Consider the following 23595-nt stretch of genomic DNA (forward strand, 5'->3'; position numbering starts at 1 on the left):
CCAGGGTGCCATGACAGGGACCCCCACCCCAGGGTGCCACCCCAGGGACCCCCAGGGTGCCATGACAGGGACCCCCACCCCAGGGTGCCACCCCAGAGACCCCCAAGGTGCCATGACAGGGACCCCCACCCCAGGGTGCCACCCCAGGGCCCCCAGGGTGCCATGACAGGGACCCCCACCCCAGGGTGCCACCCCAGGGTGCTGCGCTGGGGCCCCCAGCCCCCGGTGACACCACACCAACGACACCATCCCCGTCACCACCTTTATGGCCCGTCACCCAGCTCCGGCGCCCGCAGCGCCCGCCCCAGCGCCACGTTCCCGGCCGCCAGCACCCACGGGTGCCCCCCGGGCCGGGCGCCGGGTGCCGGTAAGAGGGCGCCGGCCGCCAGGAGGAGGAGGGCGCCCAGCGCCGCGGCGCCGTTGCCGGTGAGGGCGGCCAGGGTGAGGACGCTGGCGGCGGTGACGAGGGTGACGGCGCGGGCGGCCAGCAGCCGGCCCTCCTCGGGCAAGCGGGCGGCCAGCGGGGCCAGCGCGGCGGCGGTGGCCAGCAGGAGGTTGGCGGTGGCCCGGTCCCCGTGCAGGCGGTGGAAGGCGAAGGCCACCAGCGGCTGGCCCAGCATGGCGGAGACCCAGGCGCCGGGCAGGGGGTCGGGGACCCTCGGGGACGTCCCCGCGGGCCAAAGCGGCTCCAGGGCGTCGCTCGCCGCCGCCAGCGCCTGGAGGAGGAAGCCGGGGGCTGGCCCGCCTGGCACCTGCGGGGAGAGGGGACGGGTGGTGGGTGGCACGGGGTGGGGGGGGGGACAGGGGACCAGCCTGGTGACCCGGGACCAGCCTGGTGACATGGGACTGGGTGGGTGACATGGGACCATCTTGGTGACATGGGACCAGCCCAGTGACATGGGACTGGGTGGGTGACATGGGACCAGCCAGGTGACATGGGACTGGGTGGGTGACACAGGACTGGGTGGGTGATATGGGACCGGCCTGGTGACATGGGACCAGCCCGGTGACGTGGGACTGGGTGGGTGACACAGGACCGGCCTGGTGACATGGGACTGGGTGGGTGACACGGGACTGGGTGGGTGACACGGGACCTGGCTGGGTGACATGGGACTGGGTGGGTGACACAGGACCGGCCTGGTGACATGGGACTGGGTGGGTGACACGGGACTGGGTGGGTGACACGGGACCTGGCTGGGTGACATGGGACTGGGTGGGTGACACGGGACTGGGTGGGTGACATGGGACCTGGCTGGGTGACATGGGACTGGGTGGGTGACCTGGGACCAGACTGGTGACATGGGACTGGGTGGGTGACACGGGACCGGCCTGGTGACATGGGACTGGGTGGGTGACATGGGACTGGGTGGGTGACCTGGGACCAGACTGGTGACATGGGACTGGGTGGGTGACACGGGACTGGGTGGGTGACACGGGACCTGGCTGGGTGACATGGGACTGGGTGGGTGACATGGGACCAGCCTGGTGACATGGGACTGGGTGGGGGACACGGGACCAGCCTGGTGACATGGGACTGGGTGGGTGACCTGGGACTGGGTGGGTGACATGGGACCAGCCTGGTGACATGGGACTGGGTGGGGGACACGGGACCAGCCTGGTGACATGGGACTGGGTGGGTGACATGGGACTGGGTGGGTGACACAGGACCAGCCTGGTGACATGGGACTGGGTGGGTGACCTGGGACCAGACTGGTGACATGGGACTGGGTGGGTGACACGGGACCGGCCTGGTGACATGGGACTGGGTGGGGGACACGGGACCAGCCTGGTGACATGGGACTGGGTGGGTGACATGGGACTGGGTGGGTGACACAGGACCAGCCTGGTGACATGGGACTGGGTGGGTGACCTGGGACCAGACTGGTGACATGGGACTGGGTGGGTGACACGGGACCAGCCTGGTGACACAGGACCAGCCTGGTGACATGGGACTGGCTGGGTGACACGGGACCAGCTGGATGACATGGGACCAGACAGGTGGCACAAGACCAGTTGGGTGACATGGGACTGGCCCAGTGGCAGGGGACTGGACCAGTGACTTGGGACTGGGTGGGTGACATGGGACCATCTTGGTGACATGGGACCAGCCCAGTGACATGGGACTGGGTGGGTGACATGGGACCAGCCAGGTGGCACAAGACCAGTTGGGTGACATGGGACTGGCCCAGTGACAGGGGACTGGACCAGTGACTTGGGACTGGGTGGGTGACACGGGACCAGCCTGGTGACATAGGACTGGGTGGGTGACATGGGACTGGGTGGGTGACATGGGACCAGCCCGGTGACGTGGGACTGGGTGGGTGACACGGGACTGGGTGGGTGACATGGGACTGGGTGGGTGACACGGGACTGGCCCAGGGACATGGGACCTGGCTGGGTGACACGGGACCAGCCTGGTGACATGGGACTGGCCCAGTGACATGGGACTGGGTGGGTGACACGGGACTGGGTGGGTGACACGGGACCGGCCTGGTGACATGGGACTGGGTGGGTGACCTGGGACCAGACTGGTGACATGGGACTGGGTGGGTGACATGGGACTGGGTGGGTGACCTGGGACCAGACTGGTGACATGGGACTGGGTGGGTGACACGGGACTGGGTGGGTGACACGGGACCTGGCTGGGTGACATGGGACTGGGTGGGTGACATGGGACCAGCCTGGTGACATGGGACTGGGTGGGGGACACGGGACCAGCCTGGTGACATGGGACTGGGTGGGTGACGTGGGACTGGGTGGGTGACATGGGACCAGCCCGGTGACATGGGACTGGGTGGGGGACACGGGACCAGCCTGGTGACATGGGACTGGGTGGGTGACATGGGACTGGCCCGGTGACACAGGACCAGCCTGGTCATATGGGACTGGCTGGATGACATGGGACCAGCTGGATGACATGGGACCAGCCAGGTGGCACAAGACCAGTTGGGTGACATGGGACTGGCCCAGTGACAGGGGACTGGCTGGGTGGCACAGGACTGTCCTCGTGACATGGGACTGGGTGGGTGATGAGACTGGCTGGGTGCCAGGGGACTGGCTGGGTGCCAGGGCCCCATCCCGGTGCCAGGGCCCTGTCCCAGTGACACAGGACCATCCTGGAGTCGGTCCCATATGGGTGACAGGGCCCCCCGGTGCCAGCCCCATCCCGGCGCCGTCCCCACATGGGTGCCAGGCCCTCACAGTGCATCCCCCTGTCCCGGTGCCAGCCCCATCCCAGTGCCAGGCCCCACACGGGTGCCAGGCCCCATCCCAGTGATGGCCCCGTCCCGGTGCCATCCCCACATGGGTGCCAGGCCCCCCCGGTATCCCCCCCTGTCCCGGTGCCCCCCCCTCTCGGTGCCCCTCCTGTCCCGGTGCCTGGTCCCCCCAGTGCCACCCCCACACGGGTGCCAGGCCCCCCTGGTGCCCCCCTCGTCCCCACACGGGTCCCAGGCCCCATATGGGTGCCAGCCCCATCCTGGTGCCCCCCCCATCCCGGTGCCATCCCCACACGGGTGCCAGGCCCCCCGGTGCCCCCCCCATCCCGGTGCCAGGCCCCCCCGGTGCCACCCCCATCCCGGTGCCCTCCCCATCCCGGTGCCAGCCCCACATGGGTGCCAGGCCCCCCCGGTGCCCCCCCATCCCGGTGCCCTCCCATCCCGGTGCCAGCCCCCCCGGTGCCCCCCCGGTGCCCCCGTCCCCACCGACCTGGCGGGCGCGGCGGGCGCACAGCAGGCACACGGCGCCCAGCACGGCCTGCGACAGCGCCCAGCGCCCGGCGGCACCCATGGGTGGGTGGGCGGGGGCGGCACCGGGACCCCCGGGGCCCTGCGGGGACACGGCGGCGTCAGGGCGGGCCCCGACCCCCCCCGGGACCCCGCCTTGGCCCCGCCCCCTTGGCCACGCCCCCCCGCTCGAGGTACCGGTACCGGCACTTCCGGCCTCCGCGCGACCACAGAGACGGGGGCGGGAGCGTCGCGGTGGGCGGGGCTATGAGGGGGCGGGGCCACGGAGGGAGGTGGGCGGGGCCACGGGGTGGGCAGAGCGGTGGGCGGGGAGGGAGGCGGGGCTTGGGGCTGTGGGCGGGGCCAGAGGGGCTGTGGGCGGGGCTAAGGGGCTGTGGGCGGGGCCTAGAGCTGTAGGCGGGGCCAGAGTGGCTGTGGGCGGGGCCTAGAGATGTGGGCGGGGCCTAGGGGCTGTAGGCGGGGCCTACGGGGATGTAGGCGGGGCCAGAGGGGCTGTGGGCGGGGCCTAGGGGATGTAGGCGGGGCCGGGAAGTTATAGGTGGGTCAGGGTGGAGATGTGCCCCATGGGGACCTTCACGGGCTGCGGGGTGGAGATGTGCTCCATGGGGACGTCCATGGTCTACAAGGTGGAGATGTGCTCCATGGGGACGTCCATGGTCTCCAGGGTGGGGATCTGCCCCATGGGGACCTCCATGGGCTGCAGGGTGGAGATGTGCTCCATGGGGACCTCCATGGTCTCCAGGGTGGGGATCTGCCCCATGGGGACCTCCACGGGCTGCGGGGTGGAGATGTGCTCTATGGGGACCTCCACGGGCTGCAGGGTGGGGATGTGCTCCATGGGGACCTCTATGGTCTCCAGGGTGGAGATGTGCTCCATGGGGACCTCCACGGGCTGCAGGGTGGAGAGCTGCTCCATGGGGACCTCCATGGTCTACAGGGTGGAGATGTGCTCCATGGGGACCTCCATGGTCTATGGGGTGGAGATGTGCTCCATGGGGACCTCCATGGGCTGCAGGGTGGAGATGTGCTCCATGGGGACCTCCATGGTCTATGGGGTGGAGATGTGCTCCATGGGGACCTCCATGGGCTGCAGGGTGGAGATGTGCTCCATGGGGACCTCCATGGTGTACAGGGTGGAGATGTGCTCCTTGGGGACCTCCATGGTCAACAGGGTGGAGATGTGCTCCATGGGGACCTCCAGCGTGTGTCCAGGCCATGTGTGATTTGGTGCACCAAGACGTCACGGCCATGTTCTTTCCAGTTCCCCTGAGGGAAGAAGGTGCCCATCTAGAGGGGTTAGTGCCCTCAGGAGAAGTCAAAGCCTCGAAGCTCCACCAACCTGTGGATCCGGATCCCGTTCGGTTGGGCCAACCCTAAAGACCTTCCCCAACCAAAGAGGTGACGGCACCGACCGCAGGGTGGGGTACACGGGGAGCGCGGTTGGGCGACGCGTCTGCCCCTCGGGTGGGAGCGGGGGGGAGGTGGAATAATGGAGTTGTCAAATCATCAAATCATTGAATGGTGGAATCATGGAACCATGGAATCATTGAACCATGTGATCATCAAATCATGGAGTAATGGAATCATCAGATCATGGAATCATGGAATCATGGAATCATGGAACCATGGAGTCATGGAATCATGGAACCATGGAGTCATGGAATCATGGGACCATGGAATCATGGAATCATCAAATCATGGAATCATCGAATAATGGAATCATGGAACCATGGAATCATGGAATCATGGAATCATGGAGTCATCAAATAACAGAATTCTGGAATCATGGAATCATGGAATCATCAAATAAAGGAATCATAGAATCATTGAATCATGGAATCATCAAATAGTGGAATCATGGAACCATGGAATCAAGGAATCATGGAATAACCAACTCATGAATCATTGAATCATGGAATCATCAAGTCATTGAATCATTGAACCATGGAATCATCAAATAACGGAATTATGGAATCATGGAACAATCAAATCATGGAATCATGGAATCATGGGACCATGGAATCATGAAATCATGAAATCACCAAATAATAGAATCATGGAATCATCAAATCATGGAATCATCAAATGATGGAATCATGGAATCATTGAATCATTGAATCATTGAACCATGGAATCATCGAATCATGGAATAATCAACTCATGAATCATGGAATCATGGAGTCATGGAATCATGGAATCATGGAGTCATCAAATAATTGAATCACCGAATCAAGGAATAATCAACTCATGAGTCATGGAATCATTGAACCATGGAATCATCAAATAACGGAATCATGGAACCATGGAATAATCGAATCATGGAACCATCAAATCATGGAATCACAGAATCACCAAATAAAGGAATCATTGAGTCATGGAACCATGGAGTCATGGAATCATGGGATCACCAAATAATAGAGTCATGGAATCATCAAATAATGGAATCATGGAATCATGGAATCATGGAATCATCAACTCATGAATCATGGAATCATCAACTCATGGAGTCATCAAATAATTGAATCATGGAATAATCAAACCATGGAATCATGGAATCATCAAACCATGGAATCATGGAATCATCAAATCATGGAATCATGGCATCATGGAATCATCGAGTCATGGAATCATTGAACCATGGAATCATCAAATAACAGAATTATGGAATCGTGGAATAATCAAATCATGGAACCATCAAATCATGGAATCATGGAATCACCAAATAAAGGAATCATGGGATCATGGAATCATGGGACCATGGAATCATGGAACCATGGAATCATGGAACCATGGAATCAAGGAATCATGGAACCATGGAATCATGGAACCATGGAATCACCAAATCATGGAATAATGGAGCCATGCAATAATCCAATCATGGAATAATCAAATCATGGAATGATCGACTCATGAACCATTGAACCATTGAACCATAGAACGGTTTGGGTGGGAAGGGACCTTAAAGCCCACCTAGTTCCACCCCCCTGCCACGGGCAGGGACACCTTCCACCAGACCAGGTTGCTCCAAGCCCCATCCAACCTGCCCTTGAACCCTGCCAGGGAGGGGGCACCAACCAACGTTGGTCCTAGGAAGATGATTCCAGAGGAGGGAGAAGGTAACGCAGAGGTGGAGTAGTCGTGTGTTCTCCTGCTCGTAGCAGGGAATGGTGCCACCATCATTTACATCTACTCCTGCGTGACCTATGAGGGTGGCCCAGGGTGGACATTCCAATGGGAGTCTCCTCGGTGGGAAGTAGGGGGTACAAAAGCCTGGAGACCGGGTGCGGTGGTCAGAAACAGGCAGCTCGTGACCGCCCGAGGTGGGACGGCTCAAAGGCCACCCAAGGAATGGAACCCCCTGTGAAGGGCAACCAGCAGGTTCCTCACCTGGCCCAAATGAAGGTAGTAGATAGAGAGGAGGATCTCCATCTCTACAGGGTGAAGATGTGCTCCATGGGGACCTCCATGGGCTGCAGGGTGGAGATGTGCTCCTTGGGGACCTCCACGGGCTGTGGGGTGGAGATGTGCTCCATGGGGACCTCCATGGTCTACAGGGTGGAGATGTGCTCCGTGGGACCTCCATGGTCTACAGGGTGGAGATGTGCCCCATGGGGACCTCCATGGTCTACGGGGTGGAGATGTGCTCCGTGGGACCTCCATGGTCTACAGGGTGGAGACGTGCTCCATGGGGACCTCCATGGGCTGCGGGGTGGAGATGTGCTCCATGGGGACCTCCATGGTCTACAGGGCGGAGAGCTGCCCCATGGGGACCTCCATGGTCTACATGGTGTGGATCTGCCCCACGGGGACCCCTCCCCAGGTCCCCCAGAGCAGCTGTGGGTCCCCCCTCCCTGGCCGAGTTCAAGGCCACCTCGGCTGGGGCTGGGAGGACCCTGGTCCCACCCCACCCCACCCCACCTCCTCCCGCCCCTCCCACCCGCCCCCTCCCACCCCCCTTCCGGCCATGCCACCGGCTCCCCCAGCCTCGGGCTCCCCCCGGGGGTCCCGGGGCCGCTCCCGGGGGCGCCCCCAGCGCTACCGCCGCCACCCCAAGCCCCCCTACTCCTACCTGGCCCTCATCGCCCTCGTCATCCGCGCCGCCCCCGGCCGCCGCCTCAAGCTCGCCCAGGTACCGACCGACCCCCCCCGGGACCACCGGCACCCCCCCGGGACCCCCCATCCCCTACCGGGACCCCCCACCCACCTACGGGACCCTGGGACCCCCAGACCCCCCCCAGACTCTCCCCCTCAGCATCCCCCCCCGGGACCCTCCCGGGACCCCCCCAGGACGCCCCTGGGACCACCGGGACCCCCCCCGGGACCCCACCGGGACCCCACCGGGACCCCCCCGGGACCCCCCACCCACCTACGGGACCCGGGACCCCCGACCCAAGACCCCCCTAAATTCCCCCCGTCGGCATCCCCCTGCCGGGACCCCCTCGGACTCCCCCCGGGACCCCCCCAGGACCCCCCCGGGACCACCGGGACCCCACCGGGACCACCGGGACCCCCCCGGGACCCCCCACCCATCTACGAGACCCCGGGACCCCCCGACCCAAGACCCCCCTAAATTCCCCCCGTCGGCATCCCCCTGCCGGGACCCCCCGGACCCCCCCAGGACTCCCCTGGGACCCCCCTGGGACCACCGGGACCCCCCCAGGACTCCCCCGGGACCACCGGGACCCCACCGGGACCACCGGGACCCCCCCGGGACCCCCCACCCAGCTACGAGACCCCGGGACCCCCGACCCAAGACCCCCCCAGACTCTCCCCCTCAGCATCCCCCCCGGGGACCCCCCCGGGACGCCCCTGGGACCACCGGGACCCCCCCCGGGACCCCACCGGGACCACCGGGACCCCCCCGGGACCCCCCACCCATCTACGAGACCCCGGGACCCCCCGACCCAAGACCCCCCCAGACTCCCCCCCTCGACATCCCCCCCCGGGACCCCCCCCGGGACCCCCCACCCATCTACGAGACCCCGGGACCCCCCGACCCAAGACCCCTCCAGACTCCCCCCCTCGACATCCCCCCCCCGGGACCCCCCCGGGACCACCGGGACCCCCCCCGGGACCCCCATCCCCGGGGGGGGGGACACGGGGGGCACTGGGGGGGTCGCGGCCCGATCCTGCCCCGGGGGGGGGTCGCGCCGGCTCCCGCTGCCCCGGCGGGGGGGGGGGGGATTAGCGGCGCCGGGGGGTCTGTCGCCTCTGTCGCCTCTGTCGCCTCTATCGCCTCTGGCTGTCGCCTCCCCTCCCCCCAGCCGCCAGATGTGACGACCCCCCCCCTCCCCCCCGGGGTGTCACCAGCTTGGGGACAGCGGGGGGGTGCCCCGGGGGGGTCAGTGGGGGGGTCCCTGGGTTGTGGGGGGGGTCATTGGGGTGCGGGGGCGTCATTGGGGTGTGGGGGGGTCCCTGGGTTGGGGGGGGTCACTGGGGTGTGGGGGGGTCATTTGGGTGCGGGGGGGGTCCCTGGGTTGGGGGGGTCCCCTGGGGTGCAGGGGGTTCCTGGGGTGTGTTTGGGGGGGGTCCCTGGGTTGGGGGGGGTCATTTGGGTGGGGGGGGTCATTGGGGTGCGGGGGGGTCCCTGGGTTGTGGGGGGGGGGTCCCTAGGGTGCGGGGGGGGTCCCTGGAGTGTGTGTGGGGGGTCCCTGGGTTGGGGGGGTCATTTGGGTGCAGGGGGGGTCCCTGGGTTGGGGGGGGTCCCCTGGGGTGCAGGGGGTTCCTGGGGTGTGTTTGGGGGGGGTCCCTGGGTTGGGGGGGGTCATTTGGGTGGGGGGGGTCATTGGGGTGCGGGGGGGTCCCTGGGTTGTGGGGGGGGGGGTCCTTGGGGTTGGGGGGGTCATTGGGGTGCAGGGGGGGTCCCTGGGGTGCAGGGGGGTCACTGGGTTGTGGGGAGGTCATTGGGGGGGGTCCCTATGTTGTGGGGGGGTCCTTGGGGTGCGGGGGGGTCATTGGGTTGGGGGGGGGTCTCTGGGGTGCAGGGGGGGTCCCTGGGGTGTGTGTGGGGGGGTCCCCCCTGCAGGGCGGGGGCTCCAGGGTGTCCCATGGGGGGGGGGGGGGTCCCATATGGCCAAGGGGTGGGGCCCGATCCAGCCGTGGGGGTGGGGTAGGGGGGGTGTTCTGGGGGTGCAGCCCCCCCCCACTGACCCCCCCCCACCCCCCACTGACCCCCCCCCCCACTGACCCCCCCCCAGATCCTCGAGGAGCTCAGCAGCCTCTTCCCCTTCTTCGGGGGGGGCTACCAGGGCTGGAAGGACTCGGTGCGCCACAACCTCTCCTCCAACCCCTGCTTCGCCAAGGTGGGGGGGGGCCATGGGGTGGGGGGGGGTCCTATGGGGTGGGGGGGGGGTCCCATGGGGGTGGGGGGTCCCTGAGCTTGGGGTGTCCCCCTGGGGTGGGTCCCATTGGGGTGGCGGCTGTCACTTGAGGTGGGGGGGTCCCTGAGCTCAGGGTGTCCCCCTGGGGTGGGTCCTATGGGGTGGGGGGGTCCCTTTGGGGTGGGGGGGGTCCCCTTTGGGGTGTCCCTTGAAGTGGGGGGGGTCCCTGAGCTCAGGGTGTCCCCTTGTGGTGGGTCCAATTGGGGTGGGGGGTCCCTTTGGGGTGGGGGGGTCCCTTTGGGGTGGGGGGGGGTCCCCCTGGGGTGTCCCTTGAGGTGGGGGGGGGGTCCCTTGGGGATGGGGCAAGGGGCTGGTGGGGGGAGCTGGGGGTCCCTGAGGATGGGGGGGGGTCCTGCTTGGGGGGGGGGTCCTGCTTAGGGGGGGGGTCCCCAATTTTGGGGGGGGGGCTGAGGGCCCATGTTGGGGGGGGGGGTCCCACATTTGGGGGGGGGTCTGGGTGCCGCAGGGTCCTGCTGTGTGGGGTAGGGGGGGGGGTGTCCCTCTCTGGGGGGGTGCAGCCATGAGGGGGGGGTGCAGCCTTGAGGGGGGGGTGCAGCCATGAGGGGGGGGGTGCAGCCATGAGGGGGGGGTGCAGCCATGAGGGGGGGGGTCCCACCTTGCCCCCCCCCGCCCCCGGGGCAGGTGCTGAAGGACCCGGCCAAGCCCAAGGCCAAGGGCAACTACTGGACGGTGGACGTGAGCCGCATCCCCCCCGCCGCCCTGCGCCTGCAGAACACGGCGGTGGCGCGGGGGGGGGTCACCCCCTTCGCCCGCGACCTCGCCCCCTTCGTCCTCCGGGGCTGCCCTTACCCCTCCCCCCCCCCCCAAAACCGACCCCCCCCCCAAAAAACAACCCCCTCCCCCCCCGCCTCGCCGCAGCCCCTCCAGCTTCTCCATCGCCTCCCTGCTCAGGGAGGGGGGGGGGGACACCTTGGGGACCCCCCCCTTGGGGACACCCCCCTTGGGGACCCCCCCCTCAATATCTGGGACCCCCCCCCCTTGAGGACCCCCCCCTTGGGGACCCCCCCTTGATACCCAGATCCCCCCCACCCCTCTCCAGGCCCGCCCCCCCCCACCCTCTGGGCGTCCCCACCCCTCCTCCCCACCCCCCCCTGGGTGCCCCCCCCCACCCTCCTCTGCCCCCCCCCCCGCGCTGTCCCCAAGGGGGGGGTCCCCCGTGTCCCCCCCCCCCCCCGCTCTGGGGCCAGCTCCCCACCTCCTACAGCACCGCCGTGGTCCCCAACGCCGTGGCCCCCCCCAGCGACCCCCCCTTTGTCACCCTGCGCTGGGTGGGGGTGGGCAGGAGGGTGCTGCCCCCCCCCCCCACCCCCGCACCCCCCCCCTTGGAGCCCGAGGGGGGGGCTCAGCCCGTGCCCCCCCCCAACAAGAGCATCTTCGACGTGTGGCTCAGCCACCCTGGGGACATCGGGGGGCACCCTGGGGACATCGGGGGGCACTAGCGCCCCCCCACAGCCCCCCCACCCCAATTAGGGGGGGGTCAGGGTGGGTGTTGGGGGACACCCCCCCCCTCCCAGCACCCAGGCACCCACCCTGTGTCCCCACACGTGTCCCTGTCACCCCCCCATGTCACCCACTGCCCCCCCCGGGTCCCTGTCACCCCCCCATGTCCCTGTCACCCCCCCGGGTCCCCCACTGCCCCCCCCATGTCCCTGTCACCCCCCCGTGTCACCCACTGCCCCCCCCATGTCCCTGTCGTCCCCCCATGTCCCCCACTGCCCCCCCGGGTCCCTGTCACCCCCCCATGTCCCCCACTGCCCCCCCCGGGTCCCTGTCACCCCCCCATGTCCCTGTCACCCCCCCGTGTCACCCACTGCCCCCCCCGTGTCCCTGTCACCCCCCCGGGTCCCTGTCACCCCCCCATGTCCCCCACTGCCCCCCCCATGTCCCTGTCACCCCCCCATGTCCCCCACTGCCCCCCCATGTCCCTGTCACCCCCCCGTGTCCCCCACTGCCCCCCCCATGTCCCTGTCACCCCCCCATGTCCCCCACTGCCCCCCCCGGGTCCCTGTCACCCCCCCATGTCCCTGTCACCCCCCCGGGTCCCCCACTGCCCCCCCCGGGTCCCTGTCACCCCCCCATGTCCCTGTCACCCCCCTGTGTCACCCACTGCCCCCCCCGTGCCCCTGTCACCCCCCCATGTCCCTGTCACCCCCCCATGTCCCCCACTGCCCCCCCTGGGTCCCTGTCACCCCCCCGGGTCCCTGTCACCCCCCTGTGTCACCCACTGCCCCCCCCGGGTCCCTGTCACCCCCCCGGGTCCCTGTCACCCCCCCATGTCCCCCACTGCCCCCCCCGGGTCCCTGTCACCCCCCCATGTCCCTGTCACCCCCCCGGGTCCCTGTCACCCCCCTGTGTCACCCACTGCCCCCCCCCCGCCATGGGACCCAATAAAGAGTTGGTGACAACAGCGGGTGCTGCGTGTGTCATTGGGGGGGGGACAGGGATGGGTGACCCCCCCCAGTGTCCCCTGTCCCCCCCCGCCCTGTCCCCTGTGTCACCCCCCGCTGTCCCCTGTCGCCCCCCCCCGCGGTGCTCCGGGCTGGCGGCTCCGGGGCCTTTGCACAACAAAGGGCCGGCCGTGCTGGGGGATGGGTACTGGGAGCACTGGGGGGACTGGGAGTACTGGGGGGTGTTGGGGGGACTGGGGGTGTTGGGAACACTGGGAGCACTGGGAGCACTGGGGGGTGTTGGGGGGACTGGGAGCACTGGGAGCAGTGGGGGCACAGGGAACAGTGGGGGCACTGGAAGCACTGGGGACACTGGGGGCCCTGGGGGACTGGGAGCAGTGGGGGCACTGGGGACACTGGGAGCACTTGGGGTACTGGGAGCAGTGGGGGCACTGGGGACACTGGGAGCACTTGGGGTACTGGGAGCACTGGGGGCACTGGGGTACTGGGGGTGTTGGGGGGACTGGGAGGACTGGGGCACTGGGAGCACTGGGGTCACTGGGAGCAGTGGGGGTACTGGGAGCAGTGGGGGCACTTGGGGTACTGGGAGCACTGGGGGCACTGGGGTACTGGGGGTGTTGGGGGGACTGGGGGCACTGAGGGCACTGGGGGAGTTGAGAACACTGGGGGCACTGGGAGCACTGGGGGCACTGGGAGCAGTGGGGGCACTGGGAGCAGTGGGGGCACTGGGGGGACTGGGAGCACTGGGAGCACTGGGGGAACTGGGAGCACTGGTCCCCCTGGGCACCACCCTAATCCCCCCCCGGGGGGTCCCGGGCCCTGACAAAGCCCGGCCCGGCCCGGCGCCGCCACGGCCCCCCGGGGGGAGGGGGGGAGGGACCGGTGGGGCGGGGCCTGAGAGCCCAGCCGGGCTGAACCGGGCTAAACCGGGCCAAAGGTGCCAAATGGACCCAAACCGGCCTGAATGGGGCTGAACGGACCCAAAACGACCTGAACTGGGCTGAACTGACCCGAACTGGGCCAACGGACCCAAAATGACCTGAACTGAGCTGAACTGGGCCAAATGGACCCAAAATGACCTGAACTGAGCTGAACTGACCCAAACTGGGCCAAATGGACCCAAAATGACCTGAACTGAGCTGAACTGACCCAAACTGGGCCAAATGGACCCAAAATGACCCGAACTGAGCTGAACTGACCCAAACTGGGCCAAACTGGGCCAAACGGACCCACAACGACCTGAACTGAGCTGAACTGACCCGAACCGGGCCAAATGGACCCAAAATGACCTGAACTGGGCTGAACTGAACCGAACTGGGCCAAACGAACCCAAAATGACCTGAACTGACCTGAACTGAGCCGAACTGGGCCAAACGGACCCAAAATGACATGAACTGGGCTGAACTGACCCAAACTGAACCGAACTGGGCCAAATGGACCCAAAATGACCTGAACTGACCCGAACTGGGCCAAACGAACCCAAAATGGCCTGAACTGAGCTGAGCTGAACTGGGCCAAATGGACCCAAAATGACCTGAACTGACCTGAACTGGGCCAAACGGACCCAAAATGACCTGAACTGACCCAAACTGGGCCAAATGGACCCAAAATGACTCAAACCGGGCTGAACAGACCTGAAACAACCTGAACTGGGGCGAACCGACCCATATGGACCCAAATCGAGCTGAACTGACCCAAACAGACCCAAAATGACCCAAACAGACCCAAAATGACCTGAACGGGGCCAAACAGACACGAAATGACCCAAACTGGGCCGAAATGACCCAAACTGTGCCAAACTGGGCTGAATGGACCCTAAAAGACCTGAACCAGGCTGAACTGACCTGAACCGGGCTGAATGGACCCAAAATGACCCGCACTGGTCTGAACAGACCCAAAACAACCCAAACCAGGCTGAATAGACCCGAAACAACCTGAACTGGGCCGAAATGACTTGAACTGGGCTGAAGTGACCCAAACGGACCCAAACAGAGCTGAACTGAGCCAAACAGACCCAAAATGACCCAAACAGGGCCGAATGGACCCGGAACGACCCGAACTGAGCTGAACGGACCCAAAATGACCTGAACCAGGCAGAACTGACCCGAACTGGGCTGAACTGGGCTGAACAGACCCAAACCGAGCTGAGACAACTGGAATGGAGCTGAACGGACCCGAATGGACCCAAAACGACCTGAACCAGGCTGAACAGACCCAAACCGGGCCAAACGGACCCAAAATGACCTGAATCAGGCTGAATGGACCCGAAATGACCCGAACTGGGCCAAACGGACCCAAAATGACCCAAACTGGGCTGAACAGACCTGAAACAACCTGAACTGGGCCAAAATGACCTGAACTGGGTCGAACCAACCCAAACGGACCCAAACCGAGCTGAACTGAGACAAACAGACGCAAACTGACCCAAACAGACCCAAAATGACCTGAACAGGGCCGAATGGACACGAAATGACCCGAACTGGGCTGAATGGACCCAAAAAGATCTGAACCAGGCTGAACTGACCTGAACTGGGCCAAACGGACATGAACCAGGCTGAACAGACCCAAAATGACCCGAACCAGGCTGAACAGAACCGAAACAACCTGAACTGGGCCAAAATGACCTGAACTGGGCTGAACCAACCCAAACGGACCCAAACCAAGCTGAACTGAGCCAAACGGACCCGAGCCGACCCAAACAGACCTGAAATGACCCAAACTGGGCTGAACGGACCCAAAATGACCCAAACTGGGCTGAAGAGACCTGAAACAACCTGAACTGGGCCGAAACGACCCAAATGGACCCAAACCGAGCTGAACTGACCCAAACAGACCCAAAATGACCTGAATGGGGGCCGAACAGACACGAAATGACCCGAACTGGGATGAAATGACCCAAACTGGGCCGAAATGACCCAAACTGGGCCAAAGTGACCCTAAACGGCCCAAACTGGGCTGAATGGACCCAAAAAGACCTGAACCAGGCTGAACTGACCTGAACTGGACCAAACAGACCCGAACTGGGCTGAATGGACCCAAAATGACCTGAACTGGGCCAAACAAACCCAAAACGACCCGACCCAGGCTGAACAGACCTGAAACAACCTGAACTGGGCCGAAACGACCTGAACTGGGCTGAAGCGACCCAAATGGACCCAAACCGAGCTGAACTGAGCCAAACTGACCCAAGCCGACCCAAACAGACCCAAAATGACCTGAACAGGGCCGAATGGACCCGAAATGACCCAAACTGGGCTGAACGGACCCAAAATGACCCAAACTGGGCTGAACAGACCTGAAACAACCTGAACTGGGCCGAAATGACCCAAATGGACCCAAACCGAGCTGAACTGACCCAAACAGACCCAAAATGACCTGAACGGGGCCAAACAGACACGAAATGACCCAAACTGGGCCGAAATGACCCGAACTGGGCCAAAGTGACCCAAAACGGCCCGAACTGGGCTGAATGGACCCAAAAAGACCTGAACCAAGCCGAACTGACCTGAACTGGGCCAAATGGACACGAATCAGGCTGAATGGACCCAAAATGACCCGAACTGAAGGAGGAAGAAGAGGAGGAGGAGGAGGAAGAGGAGGAGGAGGAGGCCGCTGTCCTCAGCCGGCCCCGCCGGCGGAGCAAGGGGCACAGTGAGGTGGCAGCTGACGCAGCCGGAGCGGCCATAAACCCGCGATAGGCGCCGAGGTCAAGGCCAGGCCGGGGCCAAGGGGCCGGGGGCGAGGGCTGCCGGGGGGGGCAAAGGTCCCTGCGGCACACGGCACTGCCAGGCGCGGGCTCGGGGCGGGCGTGGGGCGTCCGCGGGGGTGGGAGGAGAGATCGACGCCCGGCGTGAGGGAGTTACACCTGGTTTGAGAGAGTTACACCTGGTTTAAGAGGTTTAAACCTGGTTTAAGAGGTTTACACCCATCTTGAGAGATTTACACCTGGTTTGAGAGATTTACACCCAGTTTGAGAGATTTACACTTGGTTTAAGAGATTTATACCCGGTTTAGGACATTTACACCCAGTTTAAGCGATTTACACCCACTTTAAGAGATTTACACCCAGTTTGAGGGATTTACACCCAGTTTAAGAGATTTACAGCTGGCTTAAGGAGTTTACACCCAGTTTAGGACATTTACACCTCGTTTAAGAGATTTACACCCACTTTAGGAGGCTTTCGCCTGCTTTGAGGGATTTACGCCCAGTTTAAGAGATTTACACTTGGTTTAAGATATTTATACCTGGTTTAGGACATTTACACCCAGTTTAAGAGATTTATACCCAGTTTGAGAGATTTATGCCCAGCTTCAGAGATTTACACCTGCCTTAGGAGATTTACACCTGGTTTAAGAGATTTACACCTGGTTTAAGAGGTTTACACCCAGCTTGAGAGATTTACGCCCGGTTTGAGAGATTTACACCCAGTTTAGGAGATTTACACCCATCTTAAGAGCTTTATGCCTGATTTGAGATGTTTACGGCTGGTTTAGGAGATTTACACCCAGTTTGAGGGATTTACGCACAGTTTGAGACATTTTCACCCGGTTTGAGGGATTTACACCCATCTTACGAGATTTACACCTGGTTTAGGAGATTTATGCCGGTTTGAGAGATTCCATGTGAGACCTCGTGGCCGTTCACCGACCGCACGGAACTGGCGCTCATCCTGCTCCCAGGGGACGCGAAGCCGAAGGGCTTCTGAAGGGCTCCTTAAACCAGGTGTAAATCTCCTAAACCAGGTGGAAACCTCTTAAACTGGGCATAAATCTCTCAAACTGGGTGTAAATCTCAAAAACTGGGTGTAAATCTCCTAAACTGGGCATAAATCCTTCAAACCAGGTGTAAATCTCTCAAACCGGGTGTAAATGTCCTAAACCAGGTGTGAACCTCTTAAGCCAAGTGTAAATCTCTTAAACTGGGCGTAAATCTGTCAAACTGGGCGTAAATCTCTCAGACTGGGTGTAAATCTCTTAAACCAGGTATAAATGTCCTAAACCGGGCATAAATCCTTCAAACCAGGTGTAAATCTCTCAAACCAGGCGTAAGTCTCCTAAACTGGGTGTAAATCTCTCAAACTGGGTGTAAAACTCTTAAACCAGGTGTAAACCTCTTAAGCCAAGTGTGAATCTCTCAAACTGTACGAAAATTTCCTAAACCAGGTGTAAATATCTCAAATCAGGCATAAATCTCTTAAAATGGGGGTAAATCTCTTAAACCGGGTGTAAACCTCTGAAACCAGGTGTAAATCTCCTAAACTGGGTGTAAATCTCTCAGACTGGGTGTAAATCTCTTAAACTGGGTGTAAATGTCCTAAACCAGGTGTAAACCTCTTAAGCCAATTGTAAATCTCTCAGACTGGACGTAAATCTCCTAAACCAGGCGTAAATATCTCAAATCAGGCATAAATCTCTCAAGCTGGGTGTAAATCTCTCAAACCGGGTGTAAACCTCTGAAACCAGGTGTAAATCTCCTAAACCAGGCGTAAATTTCTCAAGTTGAGTGTAAATCTCTTAACCTGGGCATAAAACTCTCAAACCAGGCGTAAATCTCCTAAACTGGGCGTAAATCTGTCAAACTGGGTGTAAATCTCTTAAACCAGGTGTAAACGTCCTAAACCAGGTGAAACTCTCTCAAACTGGGCGTAAACCTCTTAAAGCGGGTGTAAACCTTTGAAACCAGGTGTGAATCTCCAAAACCAGGTGGAAATCTCCTAATCTGGGTGTAAATCTCCTAATCTGGGTATAAATCTCACAAACTGGGTGTAAATCTCCTAAACTGGGCATAAATCCTTCAAACCAGGTGTAAATGTCTTAAACTGGGTGTAAATCTCCTAAACTGCGTGTAACTCCCTCAAACTGGGTGTAAATCTCTTAAACCAGGTGTAAACCTCTGAAACCAGGTGTAAGTCTCCTAAACCAGGTGTAACTCTCTCAAACTGTGTGTAAATCTCTTAAACCAGGTGCAAGTGTCCTAAACCAGGTGTAAATCCTTCAAACCAGGTGTAAATCTCTCAAACTGGGTGTAAACCTCCTAAACCAGGTGTAACTCTCTCAAACTGGGTGGCACCCCCGGGGGCACCCAGCACCCCCGGGGCCGGCGCGGGCCGGGGGTGCCAGCCGAGGGGGGCCGGGCGCGGGCGCCGTGCCGGGCCCTGAGGAATGGTTAACCCGGGCCAATCCCGCCCCGGGCCAATCCCGGCCCCGGGCGCGTTTACAGCCCCGGCCCCGCGGGGCACCCGCTGCCAAACCCCCGGGGCACCGGCACCGCGGCCCCTGGCACCGTGGGCACAGGGACCCCCCCAGCGATGGCCCCGCTGCTGCTCCTGCTGGCCCTGGCACTGGGGACGGCCACGCGGGACCCCCCTGGCACGGCTCGGCCCGCGGCGGCCCTCGAGGCCCCGGTGGCGTCGGGGCACGGGCGGGTGCCCCCCGGCACGCTCCGGTCCCGCGTGGGCACCGCGGGCGGCCGTGCGCAGCGCGGGGCGTGTGGAGAGGTGAGTGTCCGGGGCACGGCGCCGTGCGGAGAGGGGGCAAACTCCAGCGCGGCACGGCACGGCACGGCTTGGCACCGCACGGCACCGTGCAGCAATGCATAGCACAGCTTGGCACGGCACAGCACGGCACTGTGCAGAAATGCATGGCACAGCTTGGCACGGCACAGCTTGGCATGGCATGGCACAGCATAGCACCGTGCAGCAGTGCATGGCACAGCTTGGCACGGCACAGCTTGGCACAGCACGGCACCGTGCAGCAATGCATGGCACAGCTTTTCATGGCATGGCATGGCACCGTGCAGGAGTGCATGGCACAGCGTGGCACGGCACAGCACTGTGCAGAAGTGCATGGCACAGCTTGGCACAGCATGGCACGGCACCGTGCAGGAGTGCATGGCACATCTTGGCATGGGACAGCTTGGCACAGCATGTTTCAGCACTGTACAGAGCAGTGCAGCAATGCATGGCATGGCACTGCCTGGCACAGCATGGCACGGCACCGTGCAGGAGTGCATGGCACATCTTGGCATGGCACAGCTTGGCACGGCATGGCACAGCATGCTTCAGCACTGTACAGAGCAGTGCAGCAATGCCTGGCACGGCACTGCGTGGCACAGCACGGCACAGCACTGTGAAGTGCATGGCACAGCTTGGCATGGCATGGAATGGCACAGCATGGCACAGCACCGCGCAGCAATGCCTGGTACAGCTTGGCACGGCATGGTATGGCACGGCACTGTGCAGCAATGCATGGCACAACTTGGCACGGCACAGCATGGCATGTTTCAGCACTGCACAGCACCAGTGCATGGTATGGCACTGCCTGGCACAGCATGGCACAGCATCGTGCAGCGATGCATGGCACAGCTTGGCACGGCATGGCACAGCACACCGTGGCATTACACAGTGCTGTGCAGAAGTGCATGGCACAGCTTGGCATGGCATGGCACGGCACAGCATGGCATGGCATGGCATAGCATGGCACGGCTGTGCCGGTGCCACCCTGGGGCACAGGGGGGGTGGGTGCCCCCTGGGGGGTGGGGGCAGGGGTCAGCCCCACTGTGCCCGGCACCCCCGACCCCCACCATGGCACCCTGACCCCCCTGGGCCACCCGCACCCGCGCCCTGGCCACCACTGAGGCCAGCGGGGCCACCAGCACCCAGGTCACCAATGCCACCCATGTCACCCAGGCCACCAACACCGATGTCACCGAGGCCACCAATGCCACCCATGTCACCAATGCCACCAACACCACCAACGTCACCAGTGTCACCAATGTCACCGATGTCACCGGTGGCCCCGTCCTGCGGGCGGTGGCCCAGCCGCTGGTGGCCCTGCAGCCCAAGTGCCGCGGTGCCAACAGCCACCAGGTGAGGGGACACGGGAGGGGACACGGGGACATGTGGCACAGGGGGTGACATGTGCCATGGGGAGGTGACACATGGTGTGGCCACCATGGCATGGGCACACGTGCCCCAGGGAGGTGACACATGATGTGGCCACCATGGCATGGGCACACGTGCCCCAGGGAGGTGACACATGATGTGGCCACCATGGCATGGGCACACGTGCCCCGGGGAGGTGACATGTGCCCTGGGGGGGTCAGGGTGCTCTGGGGGGGGTCCATGCCCCCCACCCCCCCCACTGACACCCACCCCCCCATCCCCACCCAGCCCCCCACTGGCACCCACCGCCACGACCCCCTGGCCACCAGCCCCGTGGCCACCAGCCCAGCGGCCACCAGCCCCCCGGCCACGGACCAGCTCAGCACAGTGGGGAGTGAGTGGGGACGGGGACACGGGTGGGGACGGGGGCCTGGCACGGTGGGGGGTGGCACCGTGCCCCCCTGGGGACAGGGACGGGGGTCCTGGGGTCCTGCTGTGCCCCCCTGGGGACAGGGTCCTGTGTGTCCCCTGGGGTGGCATCACACACCCCTGGGGACAGGGATGGGGACAAGGTCCTGCCATGGCACAGGGTGGCATCAAGTACCCCTTGGGATGGGGACACAGTCCTGGGGGTCCCCTGGGATGGCACCGTGCCCCCCTGGGGACAAGGACAGTGACAGGGTCCTACTGTGGCACAGGGTGGCATCGAGTACGCCTGGGGACAGGGCTGGGGGTCCTGGGGTCCTGCTGTGCCACCCCTGGGGACAAGGACAGGGTCCTACATGGCACAGGGTGGCATGGAGCACCCCTGGGGACAGGGACAGTGTCCTGGGGGTCCCCTGGGGTGGCATCACACACCCCTGGGGACAGGGACGGTGACAAGGTCCTACATGGCACGGGGTGGCATCACACACCCCTGGGGACAGGGCTGGGGGTCTTGGGGTCCTGCTGTGCCACCCCTGGGGACAGGGACAAGGTCCTGCCATGGCACAGGGTGGCATTGTGCCCCCCTGGGGACAGGGACAGGGTCCTGGAGGTCCCCTGGAGTGGCATCACACACCCCTGGGGATGGGGATGGGGACAAGGTCCTGGCATGGCACGAGGTGGCATCACACACCCCTGGGGACAGGGATGGGGACAAGGTCCTGCTGTGCCACCCCTGGGGACAGGGACAGGGTTTTGCCATGGCACAGGGTGGCATCAAGTACCCCTGGGGACAAGGACAGGGTCCTACATGGCACAGGGTGGCATCGAGTACCCCTGGGGACAGGGCTGGGGGTCCTGGGGTCCCGCTGTGCCACCCCTGGGGACAAGGACAGGGTCCTACATGACACGGGGTGGCATGGAGCACCCCTGGGGACAGGGACAGGGTCTTGGGGGTCCCCTGGGGTGGCATCATGCCCCCCTGGGGACAGGGACGGCGACAGGGTCCTGCTGTGGCACAGGGTGGCATCGAGTACCCCTGGGGACAGGGCTGGGGGTCCTGGGGTCCTGCCGTGCCACCCCTGGGGACAGGGACAGGGTCCTGGGGGTCCCCTGGGGTGGCCGTGACGCGTGTCCCCGTGCCCAGGGTTCGTGGTGGGGTCGGTGGCGGGGCTGGGGCTGGCGCTGTGCCCGCTGCTGGCCCTGGCCCTGCTGCGCTGCCCCCCGTGTCACCGTGCCCAGCGCTGGCTGCACCCGCCGCTGCTGGGGCTGGCGGCCGGGGCGCTGAGCGGGGAGGCCCTGCTGCACCTCCTGCCCCAGGTGGGACACGGGGGGGGACACGGGGACAGGGGGACATCAGGGGACATGGGGGGGGATATGGGGACATGGGGACGTGGGGGGGATATGGGGACATGGAGGGGTATGGGGACATGGGGACATGGGGGGGACATGGGGACAGGGGGGGACATGGGGGGATATGGGGATATGGGGACATGGGGACATGGGGGGGACATGGGGGGGGATATGGGGGGTCATGGGGACATGGGGGATATGGGGGGATATGGGGGGACATGGGGACATGGGGGGACATGGGGGGTATGGGGGGATATGGGGGGATATGGGGACATGGGGGGGATATGGGGGGATATGGGGACATGGGGGGATTTGGGGACATGGGGGGATTTGGGGGGGGTATGGGGACATGGGGGGGTATGGGGACATGGGGGGGTATGGGGACACATGGGGGGACATGGGACATGGGGGGGTATGGGGACATCAGGGGACATGGGGACATGGAGGATATGGGGGGTATGGGGGGACATGGGGGGATATGGGGACACATGGGGGGACATGGGGACATGGGGACATGGGGGGACATGGGACATAGGGGGGTATGGGGACATCAGGGGACATGGGGACATGGAGCATATGAGGGGATATGGGGGGATATGGGGAGATGGGGACATGGGACATGGGGGATATGGGGCACATGGGGGACATGGGGACATGGGGATATGGGGGGACATGGGGACATCAGGGGACATGGGGGGGTATGGGGGATATGGGGACATGGGGGGAGATGGGGGGGGACATGGGGACATGGGGAGATGGGGACATGGGGGGGTATGGGGATTTGGGGGCATGGGGGGGACATGGGGGGTATGGGGGGGTATGGGGACACATGGGGGGACATGGGACATGGGGGGATATGGGGACATCAGGGGACATGGGGACATGGAGGATATGGGGGGGGACATGGGGGGACGTGGGGACATGGGGATGGAGGGGTATGGGGGATATGGGGGGGAAATGGGGGGGACATGGGGGATATGGGGGGGATATGGGGACATGGGGACATGGGGACATCGGGGGCTTTGGGGAGGATATGGGGACGTGGGGGACATGGGGGATATGAGGGGGGACATGGAGGGACATGGGGGGGACATGCGGGGGTATGGGGGGTATGGGGGATGTGGGGGGATATGGGGACATGGGGACATGGGGACATGGGGACATGGGGGGGGACATGGGGGGGACATGGGGACATGGCGCTGAGCCCCCCCTGTGCCCCCGCAGGCCCTGGGGCTGCACAGCCACACTGAGGGGGGGTCCCAGCCCCACGCTGAGGGGGGGGTCCCAGCCCCCCACCCAGGAGGGGTCCCAGCCCCCCACCCAGGGGGGGTCCCCCCGGCCGCCCCCGCAGGCGCTGGCGGTGCTGGGGGGGCTCTTCGGG

General features: G+C 63.9%; 2 protein-coding genes across 2 annotated transcripts; one reads left to right on the forward strand and one right to left on the reverse strand.

Annotated features, from left to right (window-relative positions):
- Positions 1–248: 248 nt before the first annotated feature.
- TMEM276 (transmembrane protein 276) lies at positions 249–3862 on the reverse strand. The gene is made up of 2 exons (XM_068424575.1): positions 3709–3862; positions 249–752 (listed from the first exon to the last, which is right to left on the reverse strand). Exons 1-2 carry the CDS (start codon positions 3787–3789, stop codon positions 264–266), a joined length of 570 nt encoding a protein of 189 aa, XP_068280676.1. The 5' UTR covers positions 3790–3862; the 3' UTR covers positions 249–263.
- A 3848-nt stretch (positions 3863–7710) lies between these two features.
- On the forward strand, positions 7711–11586 carry FOXH1 (forkhead box H1). Its single transcript, XM_068424576.1, has 4 exons — positions 7711–7875; positions 9944–10048; positions 10769–11024; positions 11291–11586. The coding sequence occupies exons 1-4, from the start codon at positions 7711–7713 to the stop codon at positions 11584–11586; spliced, it is 822 nt and encodes a 273-aa protein (XP_068280677.1).
- Positions 11587–23595: the final 12009 nt, after the last annotated feature.

This window comes from Nyctibius grandis, unplaced genomic scaffold (assembly GCF_013368605.1).
Source record: "Nyctibius grandis isolate bNycGra1 unplaced genomic scaffold, bNycGra1.pri scaffold_118_arrow_ctg1, whole genome shotgun sequence".
In the NCBI taxonomy this organism is placed as follows: Eukaryota; Metazoa; Chordata; class Aves; order Nyctibiiformes; family Nyctibiidae; genus Nyctibius; species Nyctibius grandis.